At 37.8% G+C, this 27,499-nt stretch overlaps 2 protein-coding genes across 4 annotated transcripts in view; both read left to right on the forward strand.

Annotated features, from left to right (window-relative positions):
- The window catches only part of LOC136857635 (uncharacterized), a 161,047-nt gene extending 157,326 nt beyond the window's left edge, over positions 1-3,721 (forward strand). For both annotated transcript variants that reach the window (XM_067136438.2, XM_067136439.2), the window contains 2 exons: positions 454-638; positions 3,253-3,721. In XM_067136438.2, coding sequence (XP_066992539.1) covers positions 485-638; positions 3,253-3,356 — 258 coding nt within the window. In that variant the 5' untranslated portion in view covers positions 454-484 and the 3' untranslated portion in view covers positions 3,357-3,721. The remainder of the gene's footprint in view (positions 1-453; positions 639-3,252) is intronic.
- LOC136857634 (ankyrin repeat domain-containing protein 39-like) overlaps positions 1-27,499 on the forward strand; it is a 203,324-nt gene that overhangs the window by 159,543 nt on the left and 16,282 nt on the right. For both annotated transcript variants that reach the window (XM_068225257.1, XM_068225258.1), the window contains exon 4: positions 9,716-9,817. In XM_068225257.1, coding sequence (XP_068081358.1) covers positions 9,716-9,817 — 102 coding nt within the window. The remainder of the gene's footprint in view (positions 1-9,715; positions 9,818-27,499) is intronic.

Below are 27,499 nucleotides of genomic sequence, written 5' to 3' on the forward strand. Positions count from 1 at the left end.
CCCTCATAAGTGTGGATTTCAAATGTCCTTTTACCACACAAAAGTCCTATTTAACAAGATCATATAAAGCTGCATATCTTTATGTATGTACTCGTTTCTCTGTGCGGAGAGTAGTTTTCTGCACTTCGCATGAGAAATGAAGGTATCACGTGACTCATATTGAAGCTTCTCATTTTGTAGTCACACATGATGGAGAATTTGAGTTTTGCATCTGAAAGTATTACTTCTCGTGCGGAAAGGCAGTGTATTATTTGTTTTGCATTCTAAAACTGTTTGTCATATGTAGTTCATAATGAACAGTAATGTAGCAATAACTGATTTCTGGCCAAAATTGGAGAATCTTAAGTTTTGCAAGTACTATCACAATATTTTAAAATTGTTACTTTTATATTCTTGTAATATTTCCGACTGTTCATAGGAATTCTATTGGTAAATTGCAAATTTTCTTTTCAGCCACTCCAACCAGTTAGGAGCTTGATTGAGGATGTCACTGTCCACATTTTACTATGTAGCTGTGAAAGGTTCACTACATGCTTCTGATTGTTCTGTATTTGGACTTATCCCTGATGAAATTCAAGCTTTGGCTAAGCGTTACGAAAGTCCTTCGTCACCAATTGTGAATGGAGTAATAATAAAAGGTAATATTCCTGTAGTGTGTTCCTTTTAATGTTTCTATCTTTATATGGCTTGATTTGCACAGGTTTGTTACTTTCCACTACTCATATTGACCTATTGGATTGCTCTCCTCTTCTTGCCTTGTGTTCTTAATCTTTTACCACCAACACTGCCTTCGTAATGTCCAGGCCGTACCATACCTCTGACGTCACGCTTTGGGGGGGACTTGAAGGCGATATGCATACGCTCCGCTTGAATAACACACTCGTTTAAATTACTTAAAGAACTGTTAACACCTTATAAAACCAAAACCAATCCTCAAATATTTGTTAATTCTGACATACAATGCATATCCTTCTCCGTAACATTCTATTTCTCGCGTATATACGTTCGTTTGCGTGAGTACAGCCTAACACTTTGAGACATATTCTTGCGATTTTATCCATTTTCTGGTCAATTGGAACATTCACACCATACACACTGACAGAAAACATGCAGCCAATTACCATTACTATTTATTACAAATATAAATTGTTTCTGTACCTCACTGTTTCCACTCCATGAACACTGCAGCTTTCCTGGACCTCTTACAGGAAGTTACACCAGTATGGAGTAGGTCTGCTCTCTTTGAAGCACTTTGTTGAATACACAAGTCGGTGTGAATATTGGAAAAGTTATTAAAAAATATATTCACCCAAATATATATAGGCCTACACTGTACGCCCAGGTCTTCCAATTTCTTCCTGCAGTCACAAATGACTAGGGAATCTGCCAACTGCATTGACTCCAAAGCCAGGGATTTTGTGACATACTTACGATCATCTGAATTTAGAAATACCATCTTATATGTATCTGACACTAACACACAAAATACTTTGTACACCTCAATTCCAAGTTCTATTGACATGTCTGATGGATACTTTACGCCCCTCAATTTAGGAAATTCAGATGTCTTACTTCTGGAGGTAATTCATAAATAAGATCTGAATCTGTCAGAAGATAAGATTTACATAAATCACACTGCTGTTTGATACTCATAATTTTCTTCTTCTTCTTCTTCTTCTTCTTCTTCTTCTTCTTCTTCTTCTTCTTCTTCTTATTATTATTATTATTATTATTATTATTATTATTATTATTATTATTTGCTATTTGCTTTTCATCGCACCGACACAGATAGGTCTTACAGTGACGATGGGACAGGAAAGGTCTAGGAATGGGAAGGAAGCGGCCGTGATCTTAATTAAGGTAGAGCCCCAGCATTTGCCTGTCGTGAAAATGGGAAACCACGGAAAACCATCTTCAGGGCTGCCGACAGTGGGGTTCGAACCCACTGTCTCCCGAATACTGGATACTGGCCGCAGTTAAGCGACTGCAGCTATCGAGCTCGGTGATACTCATAAATAAGACTTGCATTTTCAAATACAATTCAGATAAGCCGTAGGTCTGATTACATAAAAATATAAGGCCTACCTAATGTTACCCATGTTCATGACATAATATAAAAATTAACTCACCATCTGGACGGGACACTCTTATTTCTCCCAGGATGTGATTTTCAGGAAAGTGCGTAATACAAACAACTGTGTTGTGATTAACTATTAAATTCCCCCTGGGAATAGCCTTCTTCCATAACTTAACTCGTTCTTCATCAGAAGGAAACACTAATATCGGAGTGTACTCTCCTTGTTTATAATTGGCTTTGCAGCCAGGCACACAGCAACTCTTAGGCACGGTGATTTCCCTCACTGATCATCTTAATTCAAGTATATACAATTCGTGGTTAATAATAAAACACAGAATGCACTAACTCAATTAATTTTACACTATAAATATAACTGTACATAAATAAACTACAAAATTAAAACACTGAAGAACAATCTTCTTAACCTATAGCTTCACATAAATACACGCTCACACTAAGTTTTCTTCACTAATTAACGACTTTCCACTTAATAATGCAGTCGATGACGACTCATTCTCACAAATATCTGAGTGAACACGCGACCATCGTTAAAAATGTCAATAAAACTGCGAAAATCTATGTTTAACTCTACTAACTCGTGCTAAACTTCCCCCCTAACGATCAGCTGATTGCTTTCCCGCGCTCGTTACAGTACGGCCTGGACATCACGAAGGCAGTGCCACCAATATTCGTTTCCTTTTCTTGTCCTTTTCCCACATCAAGACTGAAGATCTGTCAAGATGGACCCTTGGCGAGTGTTGATGCCTGCCCTTGGAAGCAGAAACAAGCATATTGGGGACTAAGAAGAAATGGATGTAGAACAACTGGAACTGATGAGGGGAGAGCTAATCTATTTGACGATGGCAGTGTATGAAACATGGAGATTGTCCTTATGTATTTTCTTTCTATTTCTTCCTTGTCTCACATTGACTTTTTCCTATTATGCATTGCTTTTGATGTTCCTATCTTTCTGTATATTATTTGAATAAAAGGTAGTAGTTGATCTATATTTTTCTTTTTATGTCTTTCTGAAGCTACTGATCTTTACCCTCTCATATGGGATGTGCTCACTTATCATCATCATCATCATCTCTTCCTCTTTTGTTTACTTGTTGTGTTTTTAGTATTTTGCTTACTGAACATACTTGTTAAAGTTTGAATGATTCTTATTTCAGTTCCTCCAATTCTTATGATCAATTCGCTGAGCGAGCTGGGTTACCGTGTTGTATGCAGTACTGGTGAAGCTGAAATTGTGTGGACACTGCAGAGAGAAGTGTAATAGAACCATGCCTCACATTGTAGTGAAAGGAGCAGTGGATGGTCGTGAGACTAAGGTATTTGGACTACCATACCATGAGTTTGAAGATGCTGCAGCTCGGATGCGCACACATGGTGGGCGTGTGGGCCAAGATGGACATACTTTTGCACATCCACCATTGCAGATGCTGAAACTATTGGAAACACGCTATGGCTATTTGCTTATTGCATCTTGTGGACAGGGACCACAAAATACACCTATCTGGACACTGCATCGTCCATTTTTGTAATTCAAGTGAAGATATGTTATGCATCTTGGTTGCACACCTATTTTTAGCCTGCAGGTTACACTTTTTTACAAAATTTGGGACTCCGTTTATGCATCAAGTGAGTATTGTTTATATCTGATTTATTTGAAATTATTTGTAGTTGAATTTATTTTCTGTGTACCTTGTTGAGACCTATTTTATGGATCACTTGAGTTGTATATATACTGTAGGTATGTGTAATTTTTATTTCCCAAAATCATGTATGAAAAAGTAATCATCAAACAGATTATTAATAGAGCTCAAGAGTAAAATGTTGTGTTTCCTCTAACACTAATAGTACACGTGACTCTGCTCGCATTGAAGTCAGAATTGGATTTCAATGTTGATGGTAATAGTAGTGGACTTCCGATAATAACTTACCCCTGATCAACCCTGTCTCATTTCATCTCTCTCCTCAGCCTCTATATCAGTTACTGTGTCAATTCCTGTAGTAAGGGAATGTTACTTGTTTGTTTCCTTTCGCTTGTTCCTCATTTTCTTTCATTGGACCCAGTCTTCTATCATAACCAGAGTTTCATGTATAGTGGAAAAGCATAACGATTGTTGGACTTGCGCCACTAATGGATACTGTACCAATGAAGATTTTTACTCTAATTCACCCCTGTGAGCCCTCTGTTACAGTTACAAATAAAATCACCTGGACATTTTTATAGGGAATTTAATTATAAATCCTGCGTGTATGCTCCTTTTTTGAAAATTTTAAATATAAAACTACCCGTGTGTAGACAGTCTGGTTAGGTCATCACAGGCAAGATGGAGAGCCTTTTCCTTTACTGTCAATATTGCCTGGAACTTTTGGATCAAACACTTTGATTTCCCAATTTCACTCGGTTTCTATTCTGACGTAAGGATACTCTCTCTCTCATAAGGCCCCATCAGCATTTTTCTTCAATATAACAACCAAATGTCATTCTATTTCTCCCTTGTCTCACATTGTCTTTCCTATTATGCATTCCTTTTGATGTTCTTATCTTTCTGTATATTATTTGAATAAAAGGTAGTAGTTGATCTGTATTTTTCTTTTTATGTCTTTCTGAACCCTACTGATCTTTACCCTCTCATATGGGATGTGTTCACTTATCGTCGTCATCTCTCCCTATGTACATTTGACTGACCAAGTGTCATACATCATTTGGTAATTCACAAACGACGTAATTGTAAACAAGTTTATTTTTGTCATGAATGTGCCATACTTTTTTATTGACTAAAAGTTATGAGAAAACTGTGAGATTACTTGTCTATATAGACAATCAGAGCTTTTTAGATTTTTTAAAGTATATTCATAATTTATAGGACAAATTCCAGGAAGCTTCAGAAAAGCAGTGTGGATGTTTTCCTTCATCTAAATCAACAGAGACTATACCAAAGATGACATTGTAAAGAATGGTCACAAAATGTTTTTATATTGTGCATGTCATATTGTTTGTGTGTTAGGTATAGTTTTTAAGTCGCTTTACATATGTAGCTGAAAATAGACACACAGTGACAGAAGCTGGTATTACTTCTTATGAGACAGGATAAGATTTTGTGTACAGTGTTATGTAATGTTGGTTGGTTAAGTGGATTCCTATTAAGTCTGTCTCCCCAAATTACAATATTATCAGCAATTAGCATAGATTTTACTTGCTCTCCTGTCATCTTCTCTTTGATATTATGCAGAATTCTATCCATGATGATGATGATGATTAGTATGGGGGACAATGCACTTCCCAAAAGCTGTCTCAACTCTGAACCTTTCGGTTTGATGTCTTTCGGTTCTGACACAGCTTTCATAGTTCTGATATAATGCTATTACCATCTACTTTGTTTCATTCCAGTCTGTGTCTTGGTCAATATTTTCCATACTAAATGCCTTTGGACATTGTTATATGCTTTTTCTGTATGTATAAATATGTCATTACCATGTCCTTTCCATAATCCCAATACTTTTCTATCATTTTACATAATTTAAATATTGGGTCAAATGTGGCCCTGCCTTTTCTGAATCCTTTCTGGTGATGATCTGCAAGTTTTCTCTCTGTCTCTTGTTTGTTTATCCAAGATTCTTTTGAGGATCATAGCTGTATGAGGGATCAGTGTCACTCCTCTGTAGTTTTCACACAGTTTCTTGTCTCCTTTCTTAAAGATTGGTATAACAACTCCATTTTGTCCACTCCCCATATTATTCTGTACAGCCACTGCAGACAAATAGCACCTGCTGCTATCATCATTTCTATAGCGACTTCATCAATTGCAGCTGCTTTGACTTGTCTTATCCTTTTAGTGGTCCCCCAAGTCTCTGCCGTGGACTCTTTATCTTCTATTTGTAATGAACCTGATACTTGGACTTCTCCCTTTTGTACCTGTTAGCACTTTCACCTGGGTTTTTCTCCTCTTTTTTTCTTTTTCTCACTGGAATAAGATACTTTTGCTTCCTGTTAAATCTTCTTGCATAGAATCATTGAAATTTTGCCAGTATCTCTTTTCTATTCTTGAACCACTTTGTACAATTTCTTCTTTCAGTTACCGTATTTTTTCGTCCTGTTTCTCAGCCATTTTTTGCATGCTTGTTTCTTTTGTTTGACTGCAACGTTTATCCTGTCATTCCACCAGTGCATTTCTTGATCTTTCTTCCTTTGTATTACTCTTCCACAGATCTTTCCTGCACATTCCACCTTGACTGCTTTGAAGTATGCCCTTTCTTCTTCCACCACTCCAAAGTCTTCCTCAGATAATCTTATTCTAATGTGTTGGCATGAAACTCTTCTTTTATTTCCTTGTGTTGTAATTTCCACACCCTTAGCTTTCTCCATTTTATCTGTCATCTTTTGTATTTTTCCCATCTTTGCTACCACAACTCTGCAATCTCCTTCAGAAGTTTCAGTTGGGATTGACTGTTACGTCTACCAATATTATTTTATTCTCTTTGTTGACCCAGATTCAATCTCTCAGGGTTTTTATTTTGTTATCCCAGCTGTACCTTGTTACCGTGTTACTGTTTTTCTTTCAAAACCATATGTTACCAACAATCACTTATTTCTTCTACAAAAGTCTTGTTATTTCTTCCACAAAAGTCTGTCAGTATATCTCTTGCTTTGTTTCTCTTTCCATATCCAAACAGTCTTAAAATCTCAGTTTCTTTTTCTTTCTTGCTGTACTTGGGCATTCATGTTTCCTATGACCACAACTTGTATGCCTTGTACAAGCGCACACAGAAATGTTGCCTCGACATAAACAATCAACACTGCCTCACTCTAGTACTGAATAGGAGGGGAGGGAGTGAAGGGGTAGTGCTGAAGGCACAGTGTATCTATTGCTATACATGCACCACTGTGCCCATTTCAGTCACAATGGTCTCGTAGCGGGCTGTCTACCTGCAGCAATGCGTTAAGCAAGGAGGTAGGGGTATGCCATGGATTGTTTATATCAGGACACCATTTCTGTGCTTGCATGTACATGGAACTTCATTAGCATAGGGAAATTTCTGTACTTCGCCAGTATTTCCAACTTCCTCTACCTGGATATATTCCTTCTATCAAACTATCTTTACGTACTGCTGACTGAATACTTCTGCCTTCTGTAAGTCCTCGCATATACTGTCTCCTTGTTCTTAATGATCGCTTGAATGTCCTTCGTGGAATCTGTTTCTGCCTTAAGGTACCTAAACGTACCCTTCCACTTTTCCCTAAAATTAATATGACTGCCAGTTATGCTTGCCATCCTGGTATTCTTCGCTGATTTTTTGCTGTTGCTAAATTCCTAACTAGATTCTTCAATCTCTCCTTCCTTCCACATCCCATTCATTTCTTTCTAACCTTCACCTCTTCTTTAATCTCTTTATTTCTCTGTTATAATAAATGTCTTTCCCACCTTTAAAAGTGCATTTTATTTACAATTTTCCACTGATCATAATTACTTTTTTTAAACTCCTTCATGCCTCTTATCAAGCATATGGTATTGTCTGATAGTCTTAGTTTTACAACTTCCTTTCTATCACATATATTTTAAACTACGACAAAAACAGCTTTGTTATCACTTATACCATCTATCGCTTAATTGAGCTCATCTGGTTTTATCAGCATCATGTCTGGAATATCTTCCCCTGTAATTGGTTCCATCACTTTCTAATTCAGCTGTCCTTCCCATATTGTTTACCATTTGTTGGTCATTCTTTCTGTTATTTGCATTTCCTTCCCAGTTAACATTCTGAAAATTGAGATCACCTTCTACAATAACGTTCCCATCTTTATTGTTCCCCACATCACTGATTATCTTGCCAAATAATTCTGCATCAACGCCACTCTTTCCAGATTTGTACGCCCCAAAAACATCAAGTTGCCCGTTATCTTTAGAGGTGAGTCTTACACGTAGAATTTCATGTTTCTCATCCTTAACTTACAAATTCCTTTCACCACTTTCCCTCCTACCATTCCCATCCTGTCTCTACAATAAACACTCCAGTTGCCACATGTGCAATATCACTTCTTAGTCATGATTCAACTCATTTTACAATATCTGGTAAATATATATCCATTAAATTAATTTTGTTTAAACGGAGAACAGAAATGAAAGCAGGTCTTCCTCAGTGTGCAGGATACGGTAGGTAGACACACCCATTGAATAATCTGCAAACACCATTGCTTTCATCATTTCTTTCCCAGTTTCCTCTGCCACTCTCATTATTTTATCATCCATCACTACAGTGAAAAGTAATCGTGAGAGTGCACTTGGGTGTTCCAAACCATTCTTCTGTTCTATCCAGTCTGTTCAATCTCCTACTTTCACACACACTCATTCCCTTGATGCATCTCCTTTACTCCCAGTGTTGTCTGTTTTTCAAACTCCTTTATTGCAATAGAAAATGCAGACCAAAAGTTACAAAATACTCTTACTTTTTCTTCTTGGCAAAACAAACTTACTTGTTAGTAGAGGTTTTTTCCTTCCTTCATTACCTGCCATTTCTCTGTAACAGACACTTGAAACAGAAACAGTTATGAGAGTACCATAACTGTAATTAGGATAGCTCCAAGATTCCTTTGTGTTTTTTATAATCATTACTGTCAAATTCTACAGCAGAATTCCATTAGTCCGGCATCCAACAGTCCGGAACGCCCGATGGTCCGGCACCATTCCATGATTTTTTTAATGTTATCTCTTAATAATGATCTCTCGTGAACAATTTGATGCATTATTTGTCGAAACCAATCGGGGTGTATTTTTTATTATTTCAAAGTTAATAATGCAAATGTATCTGATACAATCCATTTGTTATGCATTGACTTACTTAAATATCTCTACAATATCTCTGGAAATATTCAGCTTAGAAGGCTGTGTGCTATACTGAGTACTGGAAAGCCAACCCATATGATAAAAAGAGAGATTTCAAAAATTGAATGTATGGGCCACGTTCAAAAACGGATGGGAACATGCCTTCAAAAATTGAAGCAGACAGGAGGAAAAGAGAAGTTGTAGATGGAAAGACTCTAAATATTAAAGGAAGACTTACAGATAAAAACGTCGATGAACTCCGGCATTATTATGGAATGGCAATAAGAAACAACACGTTTGAAAACAGCAGTGTGTTATTAAACTAACCATTCTGCTGATCAACATTTTACTGCAAAACGCCGTGTTACAGCTGTTTTTGTTGTACGCCTTAACCTATATCGTAAGAGGTAGCCTACCACCCGATAGTCCGGCATTTTCGGTAATCCGGCACTAAGCCGGTCCCGAACGTGCCGGACTATCGGACTTCTACTGTATTAACTTACAGATTAGCATCACTTTCAGATTTTAATATGAATGCATATAGAAATGGCTGACTTGTTCATAATGGCAGTTGCCTGATGTGTTGCCTTGTTTGTGGCAATGTTTTGATTTACTTTATTACTAAATTATAATATACATGGTTATAAATCAGGAAACAATGAAAATATCTGAATTGTAGCCATAGAAACAGCAGCCTTTGAAATATGAGATATGTCCTGTAGCATTCATAAATGCATAAATAGAGATTTATAATGTAGTTAGAAAGACTCTTTAACACTAAAAGTATTTTTCTGTTTACTTCCAGAAATAATGTCCAATAGCTGTTGCAGTCACAGCCATGCTGTGTGCACCTCTGTTTATCAAACACTGGATGAATTGGACTTCGAACGTGGCATTTGGTTTGCAGGTAAGATATGTGCAAGTTACAGTGGAACCTCTTTTTCAGTACAACTCTGTGGAAAATTAAAGAAAGCTGGTTTTTTTTTTTTTTTTTTTTTTTTTTTTTTTTTTTTTTTAAGTACATCTTTAGTTTGTCATGTAATTTAGTATAAGTAGATGTTCGTAGACATTAGACTTGCAGTTACAAAACAAATTACATGATGAATAAGGTTGAATGGTGTTTTTGAAAGTAGGAAAGATCACAAAATGGAGATAAAGTTGGAATTCAGGCAGACAAATTGGGGCAAATATGTATTTATAGAAACAGGAGTTAGGGATTGGAATAATTTACCAAGGTAGATATTCAATATAAACTGCCGGAAAAAACCCAACATGCAGCATTCTCGAGGACAAGGTCATTTTATTCACAAGCGATGTGATAGGTAGTTCATTATTGCAGGAGTATACGATTGCAAATTTAGACCAAATGAAACACGTCACAGTGAAGGGTGCCCAAACAGTCTTATCAGTAGCATCAATGCACACTGTATCCTCTTCTGGTAGCAATGCAGGCATGTATTCACACATGCAAACGATCATAAAGGTCCCAAATGGCACCCTGTGATAGATTGTCCCAAGCATGTTGCATCTTTTAGTGCAATTCAGCACTGGTTCTTTCAGGCTCTGGAAGAATGCGTAAGTTCCCGCTTCATCATGTCCCATACATGTTTAGTTGGCGAGAGATCGGTAAACTTTCTGGCCAGGGCAGTTGTTGTACACCTCATAGAGCACATTGCGTTACAGCTGCTGTATGATTGTCAGTAGCACAGGGACAACAACCTGTGCAATGTAGCAGGCATTGGTTATGTCACTGTACAGAAACACCAACTGTGACTACGAGTTGTAACTTGAGGCCCGTCACACCATGTAGCCTGGGATGGAACCTGGGTGTCATGGGCGAATGCCCTCTGGAATGGGTCGCTCCCCAGGTCTATGCTCTACATGTGTACGGCCATCTCTTGCATGCAGACAGAACCTACTCTCATCACTGAAAACAACAGAGTGCCATTCCCCTCTCCAGTCAACTTCTTCACGACACCAGAGTAGCCATGCTTGGCAGTGTCGTGGTGTCAGTGGTAGCCTGGCCAGAGGCACACTTGATTGTAATCCTACTGCAAGCAGGCGATTCCCAGTGGTCCTTGGTAACATAGTAGGTGCAACATGTAACCAGATTTTATTCCTGGATGATGTTCGGTTGGCCACCGCTGCTCGCACAATGTGTCCATCTTGACGTGCGTCTGTACTATGCAGATGTCCAGAGTCTGGTCTAGGGTGAGGGAATGCTCCACAGACCACTGTTGAAAGCAGTGACACACCACCAACACATTGTGCCCAACATGTGCATCAATCCGTCAATATGTCCATCCAGCTTCCCGCAGGCCCACAATGCGACCTCATTCAAACGGCTGCAGTTGTTCAACAGGAGCACATACTCGTTGGTAGGGCATGGTTGTACCCTAGAATGAATGTTGCAAACACTGTTCACCTATAACCTCAGCACAGTTACTGCCTGCAGAGTCAAAACAGTGTATGTATGGACAGGCCTCCTGAGTGCCATCTGATCGCCACACAGCCTCCCCACAGCATGCACATATTATACCCTGGTGCCACTGAACGCAGTCCTTGAGGATGCTGCATGGTTGTGTTTTTTTTTTTCCTGGCAGTGTATTTCCAGCTTCTTAGAAATTATTGTAGAAAAACTTTGTAAACAATTGATAAGGAATCTGACACCTAGCCAACTGCCCCTAATGCAGATCAGTGGTGATTGATTGATTGATTGATTGATTGATTGATTGATTGATTGATTGATTGATTGATTGATTGATTGATTGATTGATTGATTGATTGATTGTAGTCAGTCTTCTTTATTCTAATGCAAATTAGAGGTTGATGTTAACTCTGTGCAAACTTATGTTTACATCTCTACATTTGTTGTGTGGTGCTGCGAGTCCAATGTCAACAACAATTTGACACCTTACATTTCTATAATTTGCTGCTTTCTCTGGCCAGTTTAGAAACCCTTCATTCATAGACTTCATCTGGGAGTTACATCTATGATTCCACCACAAGTGCATTATGGACTTGCAACCTACAGCAGTTTTCTTGAATATCGTCAAACTTTCATTGTGTTTCATTGTGTTCTGTATCTTTTCTGTCTTTTGGCATGAGCAAATTAATACATTCTACTGTTGTGCTAAAGTGATTCTAACCGAGCGAGTTGGCCGTGCGCGTAGAGGCGCACGGCTGTGAGCTTGTATCCGGGAGATAGTAGGTTCAAATCCCACTATCGGCAGCCCTGAAAATGGTTTTCCGTGGTTTCCCATTTTCACTCCAGGCAAATGCTGGGGCTGTACCTTAATTAAGGCCACGGCCACTTCCATCCAACTCCTAGGCCGTTCCTATCCCATCGTCGCCATAAGACCTACCTGTGTCGGTGCGACGTAAAGCCCATAGCAAAAAAAAAAAAACTGATTCTGAAACTGATGAGTTAGGTTTCGTTCTTAAAGTATGAAGAACTGGAAACTGAGGATGACAGTTGTTATGACATTAAGGAGGACACATACATCATCACAATCAGAAATATAATCTGATAATAGTGATAGTGGAAATGTTATATTTTTGGCTGTTGTACACATATGAAATCCAGGGTGTATCAAAACTCAACAAAAATTCAAGAATGAATTCCTCCAGTAGAGTAGAAAGGAGACAACAACGTGGGAACGCATAATAATTACAGAGTTGCCCAAGCATTGTATTTAATGAATGCATACCGACACATCCTGATTGCCAAAATAAAATATGAAACACCGGTTAAAATTGTTACACTTGTAAACAAGTTGGGAATAAATTTGATGTAGGACTGACCTACCTCTACGCACCTGCATATCCTGTCCTCTCCAGTTGTTGGTGATTGCTTGCTGGGACTCTATGTTCTCCTGGGCAGATTTATCTTGACAGAACTACACAGATTTCTTGCATACTTCATTTCAATTATTTGCAGACATACCACTAGCATCCTGTTGACAGCTGTGCTTCATGCATGCTGGTGCTTCTGCACATTTCGGTATCTTTCACCACAGGCACTTAAATGCATATTATCCTGGGCGCTAGATAGGTAGAAGTGGACCAACTGCTTGGCCACCCCATGACTTCAACCCCCTGGACTTTTACCTTTGGGTACACGTAAAATCTGTTGTGTGTTCGACTGCTGTTGACTTTGAACCAACTAAAAGGTCGGATAACTCTGCAGCTGTGTATTTCCAGATCCACGTCATTCACTTTTTTTTCCCTTCTCCTTATATGAGGAATCCGTTCCTGAAATGATGTTGTTGAGTTTTGAAACACCTTGTATACTATATTTTCTTGCATAATTAATGCACTTTTTTGACAAAAATACAGGTGAAAACTTTGTGATACGTTAAGTACACAGGCCTGCAAAATTGAAGTTTTTGAAAAATACAAGAGTAGTTTTGCTTATTTCTATGTTATTTTGTGTGCTTCTTTCAAAAAAGACCTCCATTTTTTTACATCATGTTAGGCTTTCTTTTTTTGTAAAATCAGTATCTATATTTTTGCTAAAATTGAGAGGAAAAAAGAAGTTCCCTTGAGTTTAAACTTTTTTCATCAAATTATGGTGCAGTTTCTAGAAGAAAATCACCAATATACTATTTTAATTTGTTTTTATTTAGGTAACTTACATAAAATAGATGATTGACCAAGAGGAACAAATATTACATACCTTTACATGAAAGTTCGAAACAAATTTTAAACTGAGCAAAAAACAACACAAACAAAGTTTCTATTTAAGTATGTATTCTTTTTCTTTTGAAACTTCCTTTTGATATTCTTCTGTTATGTTCAGTCTCAGGCCTATCTCATGTTATCTTCCAACAGTAGTCGGCAAGCATCTTCTTGTCCCACCTTCCTTCATATTTGCGCTCCTTATCTTTGATGTCTCGGTGGAACCTTTCACCCTGTTCTTCACTAACTGCTCCTAAATTTTCGGGGGGGAAAGTCTGCATTTGAGTGAAGGAAATGTATTTTGACACTCCTGGAGCAACACAACACTTGAAATTTGTCCAGCATATTCATTACAATTGCTGTATAGTCAGGATCCTTGTAATTACCCAGAAATTTACTGATGATATTTTTGAAGGCAACTCAAGCTTCTTTTTTCCTTTGTTGTCATGCTAGTCTCAAATCCTTTATCCTTCATAAGCTACAGATATCAGGTCCAACAAAGATTCCCTCTTTCAACTTGGCTTTGGATAAATCTGAACCCTTGTTGCACAGATATTTGAAATAATCGCCATCTTTTGGAATAGCCTTAACAAACTGTTTCATTACAATTAATTTGATATGCAGGGGGAGGGAGTGGTAACAAGACTTAATTTTTTGCCTCAACTAAGCTTTATCCGAATCACATTCTTGGTGCCTGGTTCAAGATTTTGTCTTTTCGGCCAATCTTTTTTAACCTGATATTGAGTGTTATCGCGGCTGTCCCACTCACAAATGAAACATGGGTGCTTTGTATATCTGCTTTGTTGACTAAAGAGCATGGAGATTCAGGTTTTCATAGCGTTCTTCTAAATGCACCGAGTGTCTCACTGGTACAGATGCATACTGGCTTCCTTATGAGGAAGGACAGCTTTCAGGCTCCTTTTCAAAGAAAGTCTCCATCTTTATCGTAGGTGATATTAAATTTGATTATCAATCCGGGAACATTAGGGCAATAAACCAGTTTCTCCTTTTCCTCAGAATACTTAACAAATTGCTTTTCTCAATTCCTGTACCGATAAAAAGATGTTCCTTTGACCAATAAGTTTTTCTTTCAATCTGTAGCCCAACAATTCAGCTGCTTCTTTTGAAAAGCCCAGATATTTAGTCAGATCAGTAAGTTCAACCTCAGGGAAGAGCTGGGGTGAATAGCCTTCAGAGTGCTTGTACTGAATTTTCTTGCATAATTAATGCCCTTGCATAATTTACGCATCCCAATATTTTTGAGTCCAAAGTTGAGAGAAAGAAATGTTCATGTATTTGACGTGCCCACTTCTTCGAACATCCATCACGCAGCTCCGGATGCGTTTCGAAATAAAGATGTCAACTACTCAGGTAGCAGCCTTCCTATTGCAAAATCAGGCATTCCAAATATTGGGCAACGTGCTGTTATCAGCCAGTAGGAAATACCACTGCACTAGTTCAGTGAGAGAATCAGCGCTGAAGTCTGGTACACACATATTTTATGAGTGTTTCGGATACGGAACATGAGTGTTCTGTGACCTCAAAATTGTTTGTTAGTCCACAGTGAGCAAGTATTCAAGTAATACAGTGGAACCTCGATTCTTTTGTTTTTTGGAGGGACCACACAAAAAAAAAAAAAAAAAAAAAAACCACGTACAACACAGGAAAACGGAAAATCCGGGAATGAATGAACCATCAACAATTTGGCTAAACATCACAAAAATTAAATATGTATACTTATAAACACCCCTAAACCAAACCCAACTACAGCCCCAAGTTAGACCGCGGGGCCGGCTTCAAACATTAATTACCGCTACGCGACTTAAAAATCTCGAAACTTTACATTCAGTTTTACCGGGGAAACTAAGTCAGTTTCCTCTGAAAACTTTTTTCAGTTCTGCAACTTTGATCAACCAGAGCCAAACTCTTCGTAAAATCTAATACGGTACCCGTAACGGCAAGCCAAACAACAATCGACCACAAGTAGTTTTTAATTCTCTATCTCTGATCTAATAAAATAAAGCACATTAGATACAAAAGCGCCCAACAATGTGGCAAAATCCTCTTTCTTTATCTTCAATTGTAATTTGGTCACCGGTATACTGATCTTAGTCAGTTTATGGAAATCTTGTACCGCGTAAATTAGGCCTACATCGGCTTTTCAGGGTTATGTTGAACTCGAGAATATGGTTTCAAATGTAAGTATCGATCTTCAAGTTTTCAAATGCATTAAATTCAATTCTCCCCGTCACTAATCATAATCAAATTGGAAAGAGAAAAAATATCATTAACACTAATGTAATTACGATTATTCGTGACCTTGAGCTCAGATGGAAAGCGCGCTCGCTGAAAGAGTCGGTACGAGTGCAAAATGATACAAAGTTTTAAATGTAACGTGCGCAAATAAAACGACTGCCGTTTTCACATTTTAACACAAAAACATGAAATTCCGTCTTATATTTGGACGAAAACAATAATAGGCAATCTCAAAACCTCCCATGGCTTTATGTAAGGTGCAACATCTGTTCTGGTCCCGATAGCATAATCGTGTATGATAATATTAAAATACTACTGTAAATTTGTTACTTAAGAAGGAGCAGTTTCAATTCCTGCCTGAAAGCCCAGTGACTGTACAGTGCCCTGAAGGAAATAGCGAAAACCTGTTCGGTGATACACTCAAACCAAGTAAAAATATAAACATCTAACCCTGAACAGAATTTAGACGTTTTGCAAGTACGAACATTTGACGAAATTCATTTAATGTTCAAGTAGAGCTGTTGAAGAAATGCACTCTGTCTCCTTCCAATTGTTGTGGACACACACTGCTTTATGATTTCCACGGATTCTCTAAACAATACCACCGGAATGTGATGTTAAAATGGTCCCTTATGCAAGTTCACTGCCGATCGCTTTTCCAGTACAGTACTTCCTCAAATTACCGGTACCGCAATGACAAGACGTTAACACCAAGATCTGTAAGTGTGCCGTAGCCGTCCTTTCGTGAGATACAGTTTCTTGAAAAATGCGTGATCGAAGATTTAGCGTTGATGGGACTGAAATTTCTGGGTGGTTGATCCAGGAAATCATTTCTTCGAGGAACGGGTAATACGGGACTTTTACAACGTGAGTTAATGAGGATGCTCGTGGAACCACGTAATTTGAACGAATAATACAGGAAAACGTAGCTTCCGGGAACGTATAATCGAACATAAACATATGAATTTTACTTTTATTGGTTCAGGTCACATTGTCAGCTCATTCAGTGTCTGAATGCAACGTGTGCTACTGCAGTAACAGAGAAGTGCACTTCAAGCTACCAACAAGTCTTTCAAATTTCCGCAAGTAGAGGATGTGCTTAAATATATTATTTTGTTATCCAACGTTGAATGTGCCATTTCTCGTGAAATGCTGTATTTTAAAGGACGAGAGATAGCTACCGTACATCGAATCAAGTGTCTCGGATTTGAATGTTAGACGGGGCCGGATGGTTGATTTTATGAAGAGAAATTAACTTTTTCTTCAATGAAGAACAACATTATGCCAAAAAATGCCGAATGATTTCAACCAAAAAGTAATTGGTTTTCATCGCATTGTGATTGAGAAGTGTAAAGTGAAGGGATATTTGCTTTCCCAAATAGGAACCGCAGGTCAGACGTCAGTCGTTTATGTGCCACAAAGTCAAACAATCGATAAGAAAGGGACATCAAGTGTTATCGTACGCACTACCGGAAGCGATAAACTACGTACTACACACATCTTTCGTACAAGGTTGGATACAAACGGTCTGGAGAAATCTAGCAGGGTCCCTCCTTTGATGCCGGGCCCTTCCCGTGTTGGACAAGGTTGTTTTTTATGTACTTACATGAATTTTACTTTTATTGGTTCATGTTTATTTCACTTCAAGTCGTATTGTCAGCTCATAACAGGAAGAATATTTTCCAGTGTCAGTACTTCAAACCCACGCGTCCATCTTGCAGTACCTGATGTACCCTATTTGAATTTTCAGAAAAAAATCTCACGCCGGAATTTTCCGACATTTGACGATAACCACAAATGAGTTGAACAGAGAGAGAGAGAGAGAGAGAGAGAGAGAGAGAGAGAGAGAGAGTGTGAGTGTGTGTTATATTTGATGTATCTTTTAAATGTAAATGCATTGTAAATCTTTTTTAAATATCCAAATTCCTCTGCATCCAAAGTTTTCGCCTGTATTTTTCTTCAAAAAAGTGTGTCAATTACGTGAGAAAATACGGTATTCGGTATCGGAGCCTTGAACTTCAAGATGTTCAGAGTCTGAAGTCTCTGAAGAGATGACTGGCAATTCAGTTGGAGGCAAAGGCACTGGCACATCAGGTCCGTGAGGAACGGGGCATATAGCCTTTTATTTCTGCGGTTATACCAGCGAACATGGCAGGAACAAAAGTAACAATGTAACTGTTCGCTCTCCTAAGTTTCACACTTGAGGAAATGAAAGTTAATAGCTGGGGACACATGAATATAAACTATATGTGGCTTGCCCGCAAATTGCTACACAAATAGAAATATCAATTAACATTCCATCGTTTCCCATTTCTCTATGTATTGTTTGGGCGCCAGCTTTACAGTTTTAAACAAAACTGTACAGCAAAATTTATATTGAAATAGCATAGAGACTTATACTTAAAACACAGGGGTAGGATTTTAAATAATTAACCGTTAACTCTTCCCGGTCTAACTGGAATTATGCTCAGACTGCGCTGCGGGCATAGCCCGTAGTAAGGTTTGACAATTCACTAAAATTCGGGAACAAGCTATACATGCATTCTGGTGGTTACATAGTGTTTCTTCATGTATTGGTTACGAGAGTATTTAAGCAGATGGAAATATTATATGTCTAAGCCAGGGAATTTACGATTTTTTCGATCAACATGCATCAGTAGATGTTGTAACTCGGTGAGCTCTAAGACATGGCTTCTCGTGGCAAACATGTGCTTGACGAAAGTGATATTTTCGATATTTTATGATATAAGTTTATGCGCAAATGAACATATTATTGACATATGAATTTGAAACAACTTCTTACATTTCATTATGATTTGAGTTTGTTTTATAGCCTAGCGCATGTTCCCATGTATTTCAAATTTGCGTGAATACGTAAGATTGTCTACATATTAGTAGCCTATTTAGAAGACTGTATTTTCTCTTTCTCAGAAGTCTTTTGTGGTAAATGGAACAACATTTTTACATTTGAGTAACTTTTGACAGAATTTATCAATTAAAATAAAATTTCATAAGAGCTCCCATTTTCATTATTGTAATTATTACTGCTATTATTATTATTATTATTATTATTGAAAATTATTGTTTTTATATCGTACTCATTATTGTCGTTGTTTTGTAATTGCAGTGCACATTATATTAGCAAAATAGGGTATATATACCAGTATTTCGGAAAACTGTACTTGCTTAGTTATCTGTCAGACCTTTTTTTCCATTCTCAAAACATGGTATAATATATAACCAATTTTAAAATCTCAAGTGATAGTTGACATAATACAAACAGCGTTTTTCAAAACTAGGCGCTCAAACAAGCATAAAGAAAAAAGAATCGTGCAAATATCTCCTACAGGTACAGAGATATGTTTTAAATATCCTTAAAAATGCCCAGTCCAGAACGTTTGTTAGGGATATTAAGGCCCAGACTGGAATGGGTTAAGTATCGCTTTGAGAAAGAAAATTAACACAAAATCTGGTCAAATGAATTTATTAAACAAAAAAAAATTTGAGTCGAAAGAGTTCTGTTGCTTGCATTATCTAATTGTGGCTCACCAATTGTAGCTTCCGTTGAGGTTATCTGTATTCTGTGGTTACTCGTTCCCCTTTTCTCGTTGTAGACTGGCTCCATAGAAATCCATCCTTCCTTCTGCGATATGGTTTGGGCTATGTGGACTAGCCCTCCCTAATTGCCTAGTCTTGAAATTAGACATTGCCCCTATGCTTGTGAAAATTGATCACCGTTGATCTTAGGAGAAAATTCAGTGTTATGAATTTTTCCATGTTATCAGAAATCTCAATCCAACTTAGCTGTTCTCCTGATACAATACAGATTTGTACCAAGTACCGTGGACTTAAACGAACGTAGTTCTTCGTCCAGAATAATATATAATATATCACAAGCCGTATACTTGTTTCGTCTCACCCTGATCCGACAGCATCACAGCAGTTACGTACTGTATCCTGAAGCGATAACTCACTCTCCCGAAAAATATAATTGTGGTTGTGGTTTTTTGAGACTGCTCCGTGCATGATAATATACCTGGGCTCTCCCCACCCTTGGTAACTGCTCCATACCAAATCTCTTTACAACGAAGCATCTGATTCGTAGAACTCATCTCGTATCTTCCCTCTCTTCATTCTTCACAAGAACCCAGTAGGCGTGTCGATGATGTAGTCTCGTAGCTTGCCCTAGCCTTGTGCGGGGGTCGCTGTATAATACATTGCTCATGAGTTAAACCCCAGCGAGTCATTCTAACTTCCCAAGCATCAAGAATAACTTTTGCATGTACACAAATATGAGATGAAATGATACAAACTCTATCTCAACATATTGACCATATTTACAGTACATAATGAATTCCTATCTTATAATATAATACTAAATGATGTTCTAATATATGCAATATGATTCCAAAAGCCTTCTTATTTACAATTGATTGAATTTAAATTAACATATCTTAAAGAATAATTTCCAATGACGGATAATCTTGATATCAAGTGATATCACGTAATAGGCCTGCACAATTACAATTATAAGGCTGGAGAAGCTTGGATGGTTACAACAATCATCGGAATGGTTTTTCAGCTCCATCCGTGTCATAGGAATTGCGAATCGTAAAGCATTCTTCTTTCCTTTGAGCCACAAGCGTAGATCATTGAGACACTGCACACAAACTTTGAGGAGCCCATGATTTGTCCTGGTCTCCGAGTTTCATGCCAAAATACGCAGGATAAAGTTGTATAACATAGTCTGTAATGCTCCTCATGCGATTTTTAATAACACTATATTCGCCGCATATATAACAAGTCATCTGGCACATTTTCACATCTCAAACTAGAAGCCATGTTTCACAAAACACACAGAAAAAAACAACCGTTTAAGTAAAATAATGTCTGTGAGGAAGTTTCCACTTGCCACTGTATCAGCGCACGCACGGCACTACTTGGCGAGCGTCCTGTGAAGTCGGCGAACTGAGATAAGGATTCGCACGACTCTATTGGTAGAGAGAGATTGCAACGGGGAGGGAGGGTTGGTGAGAGGAAGGTATCACAGAGGGGTAATCTGTAGGTTTCACCATGGTAGAATGATGCCTAGGCGGGGAGGAAAGAAATTCAGCGCCGATAACAAATTATGGTAAATGTTCATAAAAATCCAAGTATAATTTAATTTTTCAAGGAAATATAATGTGATAGAACTTCTCCATGAAATTTCCATATAAGAAATACACTATATCAAGTAGATAATATTACATCAGTCTTGGGACTACTGTAGTTTCAGCCACTTAGTGGCCATCCTCAGCCAAATAAAATTGAACAGATTGTGATAGCTAAAACATATGTATACCAGACAATGACAATGTTGCAGGATTAATTTTAACATTAAGGGCCGGTTCTACCACCTACTTGTAAAGTAGCGCGTAACTTTCCCTCCGCGTAAAAGGATGTTTCCGTTCGACCACTCCCAGGTAGCGCTATCGGCACAATAAATCGTCATTACCCGGCGCGTAATTTATCGGCCACTTCGAGGACCCAACAAGACTTAACCTGCCGGGCAAGTTTTGAGAGCTGAACATTATTAGCTGTATTTCTGGTGGCATACAACTCAAATTAGCTTACTGTACTGAAAAAAGCATTATACTGTAACAGTGATCGATATTGTATTGCAGGATTTTGAACATCAATGCTTCCTTAGAGTTGCAACGGTCACATCAGACTCTCGCATTGATAGCGTAGGGAACACATTTTATACGTCAAGCTTTCGCAAAGAAACTCTAAAAGGATATAAAATCAAATCCTATTTGGAAATAATTTCAAATGAGATTTAATATTCTGCTTTTTCAGTTTTCAAACACCAGATATAACTTATTTCTCTGTATCCCTATTACCTCAAGGTACTTCGTAGCGTAATGGCTAACGCGCACAGTTCATAATACGAGGTTTGCAGGTTCGAGTCTTCGTTATGACGAATCTTTTTTATTTTCATTATTAGCGTTGTATTAATCTATCTGCCTCTTTTCATACGTTGTTTTTTAAATAACATATTTCATTGAAATGTTTAATCATAATATTATGTCTACTAGGAAAATGCTTTATATGTGTGCTACTTATAGAAAGTGATGTTACGATTAATATAGCATACCGTATAGGACTGTTGCCCAGGTAGCAGATTCCCTATCAGTTGTTTACATAGTCTTCTTGTAAATGATTTTGAAGAAATTGGAAACTATTCCATTCCCGAATTCCTCTTCCTATGATGGATATTTACCCTGATTAGTTCTTTAACAGTACCTTCCAACTTTATCTTCATAAAGTTAAAAATTAGAATGGAATGCATTATCAATAAATGGAAGCATGTGGAACTAAACGAGGTCACAGAGCTAATTGCAAATAGAGCATCGTGGAGATAATCAATTCACAGAAGCCTGCAGATAGAATGCTCAAAGGCAATAAGCCCGTAAGGAAATGTGGGTGTATATACGTATATGGAAGCGCGTGAAAAAGAGTTAAGAACAACGGCAGGGAACGAAAATAAATTTTTAAATGTAAATTAGAAAGACGATGAAAACCTACGTACCTTCTATTACGGAGCGAGCGACTTGACAATCTGCTACAAGAATACTTTCCAAAAACGCTGCCTTACATGACAGGTTATAATTGGCATAAGAAAATGTAATCTCGAGATTTTAATCCCAATTAGGTATTGATTTTGAAGCTCATAGATTAAAATCATGAAAGCTTGACATAAATCATTGTCCATAACTCTTAAGACTCCCCTTATTAGGCTTTCTGAAGATAATCAACAGATGCAAGCACAGGAAAATAAGACAATCGAAATGAGCTTCATACATCTGACGATAGATAGCACCACACTGGAAAGCGAAAAGTCGCTGAAAATCAGTCTAGTTACCGGTACCCAGCGCTTGCGTGGAGGTGGTTGCACGCAACACAAAGTACCAGCTGCTTTACACCCCCAGGTAGTTTACCTCCCGGGCAGCTGCCAGCCACTTTACCAGCAGATGGTAGAACCGGCACTGTATTACATATAATAACAAAAAATATGGTTATGATCTTCTTGTCATATGTCTTTAGCTTATTTAGGACCTCAGGCAAATAAGTAAATCTGAAAATTATAGCCAGAATTAGGAATGAATTACGGAAAATAAATTAAAAAGGAGATTTTATTTTTTATGAGACTCACCTCTAACATATGATGTAGAACAAGCACTGACTTGCTGGAGGAAGCAGGCAAGCCATGTAAACAAAGGAGTGGATAGGGAACAAGCACTGACTTGTTGTAGGAAGCAGGCAATGTAAACAAAGTAATTAATAGTAAGGTGCGCACACTGTTCAAATGACGATATATCATTGCTGGCACTTGACGCACATGTTCCACATAGAACTATCCACCATGGAGCTGATACTAAATTCTTTGTTACACTATTTGAATGTCCGGGAGCTAACCATTTAAAGTTCTCTTCCCAAGTTGTTTACGTCGTCGTCGTCATCATCAACAACGTAGTTATATACGACAGGTTGTCAGTACAGACAACTCGTCCGGTAAAGTGTTTCGATTTATGCATTGATTACGTGTTTATGTACATAGTTTAATTATTTTTAATGTCTTTGTGAATACAACTTGACATCGACTCAGTTGAACTTTTTAATAGGATGTAACACTTGTAAGGTTTCGGCCTTAGTTCAACTTCTGTGTGTTAATCTTTATCAGTATTTTAAGAACATTTATCTGGAAGCAACTTTCTAACAGTGTATCACATTCTAGAGCCTTGCCTTGATGCATACGTGTTATATACATGGTTTAATCATTTTTAATGTTATTGTCACTACACTTATCTTGAATCACTTGAACTTTAACAGAATGCATTCAAGCAACCAGTGTAATCGACTAGTATAACTTGGAAACAATTCTCTAAACCCATGGGTAAATAGTGAAAATATCGAGCCCGATTAGTAGGTTGTATTATTATTATTATTATTATTATTATTATTATTATTATTATTATTCATGAGATGCGGCTATATACACTGGTATTTCGATTTATGAAGTTGGTATACAGCGGGGACTCAGATGCGCACAAGTAGAGTTCAGATAGCACTTGTAGTATGTACAGAAACAGTCACCGGCTTCTCAAAAATTATCCAGTTCCTAATTTAGGAGTTTGAGGTCGATATCTAGAATACTCTCCACATGACCGATATTCAGGACAAGGAAAATGTTCTTCAGAAGTGGCTATTTAGTCATTAAAAAAGAGAGAGAATTTGACACGGTAAAAGCAAGTGAATTAGGACTTTTTTTCAACACTGTGTTAACCTTTAGAAATCCAAACGATATTCATGAGTTTGAGTGCAGCAGTGTAAATTTGTTCTTGCAGGCTTGAACTACCCGATCAACTATACTGTAACGTAATTTTTTTTTTCTTACGAGGAGTTTTGATTTGGTCACATCCTTTTGTAATGCCTACTACACAATTATAGCTCTGTCTACCCTACATATATTAAAGAATACCACAAACGGAACAAACTTCAATTCAAATGGCAACAAAGCAGTGTTATCAGATGTACCTAAGGACAGTGAATTAGATATTTCTAATTATGTGAGTGATTCTGACAGTGATTTTGGTCCTTCAGTGTCTAATTGTGGACAAAATTCTCTGTTCAGACCTGGTCACCAATGTGTTAAGATGAGTGTTGTAAGTTGATTGTTGACTACAAAGCAAACTGGAAGACATGGCTGATGGGTACCTTATTCTCACGGAAGCTTCTGAAACAAGGTGCATCAATGAAATAGTGGGAAAGAAACGTTGTACTTTTGTGTCTGATCACATTGTCATTTCTGAAACTTAAAGTATTTTACTTCCTAGTGAGCACCTCTGTTCTACAGTCTTTGAATCTTCCTTCGTCACCCTTGTCCAGGGAGCTCCTGGGCGGATTGTAGATCATTGACCTCCATTTCACCCTCTCCTTGTCCTGATCCACTTTTGACGTTTCATATAGGCTATTATTATTTTGTGCTAATCACACCCAAAAGCATTTTATACCTACTTCTAGGTTTCAATGAGACTGCCCCTAACATGGTGAATACATGTTGCATGCTGCTCATTTCCTCCACTCTGAGGACCAGGACTCAACCTGAAGGAGCTCCTCCACTTTAAGCCATTGATCTCTTCGGAGAGTTGGGTTATTTACCAACACTCAGCGTCGAGTCTCTGACTGTACAGTCTACTCCGTCTCATGGTCTTTGAATATTGGATTTATAATATTCTACAACTTAGTTAAGAGGATCATCATATTTTGCATAGAAATTTTGTAAACCATGTGTGTTAAATAAGCCGTAAACTAGTAAAGCGTGAAACCAAAAACAGTTCAAAAATGTTTGAAGGAAACGGGAGTTTCATCTGGGGTACAAGTCGACTCTAAATTCTTAGGATGAAGAAGGTGTAGGAATATTTTGTGCTGCTCTTTCAAAACTAATGTTAGAAACCTTTCTGGAGGAAATCTAAAGTCAGCTGGAAGGTGATGGAGAAGAGGTAGTTGAATGAATCTGTTGTATCTTCAGAAAGCTTCAGAAAGAGAATGAATGGTGAAACAACATATTTCTCTACTATATTCAAATAGTACCAGGTACGATAGCATAAAATACGACTGTCCTTTATGAGTAGAAAAGTGTGCTTTAGGGTTGCTAAGTCTAGCATTTTTCCGTATGATTTACATTTTTAAAACTATATTACAATGTCTTAGATTTATTCGCATCTACAAATTATTGGATGCATATTTTAATATGCAGAAAATTGTAATTACACATACGACATACTTTACCTGAACATTGTTTCAATTTAACAGTGCTGTTAGCTTACTTTTGTAGTTTTGACATGCATTTGTAATTTAAATCATTCACAAACTTTGTTCTTAACTGTATTTTAAATATGACAGGTTGGTATTAGTGGTTATTACTTCTAGTCACATTGCTGTGTTGCCATTTGAATTGAAGTTTGTTCTGTTTGTAGTGTTCCTTAGTATGTGTAGGGTAGACAGAGCTGTAATTGAGTAGTAGGCATTACAAAAGGAGTGACCATATCAAAACTCCTCATAAGAAAAAAGTTACGTTACAGTATAGTCGAGTGTATTTGAAAACTTGGGAAGAGAACTTTGAATGGTTAGCTCCTGGACATTCCAATAGTGTAACAAAGAATTTAGTATCAGCTCCATGGCGGACAATTCAATGTGGAACATGACCGATATTCAGGACAAGGAAAAATGTTCTTCGGAAGTGGCAAATTATCTGGCTAGTTTGTAATTTTTTTTTTTAAGGAGAGAGAGAGAATTTGACACAGTAAAAGCATGTGAATTAGGACTTTTTTCATCATGGTGCTAACCCTTAGAAATCCAAACAACGATATGTCGTTGTTTGGTATCTGTGCGTCAAGTGCCAGCAGTTATATATCGTCATTTGAACAGCGCAGCACACCTTACTATCTGCATTTAACACAATTATGAATGGCAGATCTTACATTTTGTTTCCATAGATTAAAGAACGTAGTTTCTAATTTTAACACCACGCAGCTCATTTGTTAATTTATTTACTCGCATTGGATTTCTGAATTTTATTTGTTTCTCTGGTCATATGATAGGCAGTAAATTACCTACTGAACTACTGAACATACTCTTCAACTTTTCTGTGTTTATTTGCTTGGATGGCTGCATTGCAGAGGGATTGCCACGTTTTATCTGTAATTTTAATTTAGAATTTTTTTTTTGAAATTTGATATTTTTTCCAAGTGTTAAGAAAATATTTTAAATATATATATATTTTGAAACTTAACGGTATTGTAATCATTGTCGGTAGTAAGTACATAACATCTTCAACATTCCCTGTAAGTTTAAAGTCAAAATACTTCTAATCATCCTTGCATTCTTGGCACATTCTCACCATGAGAGCATGGCACCAGGAGGGTTAAATATAACCTAAGTCACAACAGCCTAGATTGTGGCAACAAGCTAACAGCATCCTCCTCTCTCTCTCTCTCTCTCCCCCTCCCCCCGATTCTGAGATAGCAGCAAAACTACCATGCGCTGAAACAGTCATAACTACCTCCTGTAGGTGGGGGACGCAGGCGAAGAATCCACTCACGGTATCCCCTGCCTGTCATAAGAGGCGATCAAAAGGGGCGACCAAGGAATGATTGTATTAGAACCATGAAACTACTTGTGCTTAGTACTATCATTCGGGGAACACCATGGTTTGCTTTTACTTGCGCGTAGTACCACTATGTTAGGTACCAAATAGGTTTCTGAACAGTAGCACGCAGGAGTACCGTGCGGTCAGCCCCCCCCCCCCTTAGAGTGCACCGTCGGCTTTTACAGTACCTGTTATTAGTACCACTATATGAGCGACACCATGGTTCTGACTTGCCTATGATTAGTACCCACTATATGAGGAACACCACGGGATAGTACTAGTCCCTGTGGTTAGTACACATGTGATGAACACCGTAGGTTTGCATTGCATGTAAATGGCACCGCAATGTGCGAAACACCCTAGGTCAGTATTACATGTGCGAATTTCATTACCTATGAGTAGTACCATAATTTGTGGAATACTGCAAGTCTACGCTACTTTTGATTAGTACCACACCATGAC

This window comes from Anabrus simplex, chromosome 1, assembly GCF_040414725.1.
Source record: "Anabrus simplex isolate iqAnaSimp1 chromosome 1, ASM4041472v1, whole genome shotgun sequence".
Classification (NCBI taxonomy): domain Eukaryota; kingdom Metazoa; phylum Arthropoda; class Insecta; order Orthoptera; family Tettigoniidae; genus Anabrus; species Anabrus simplex.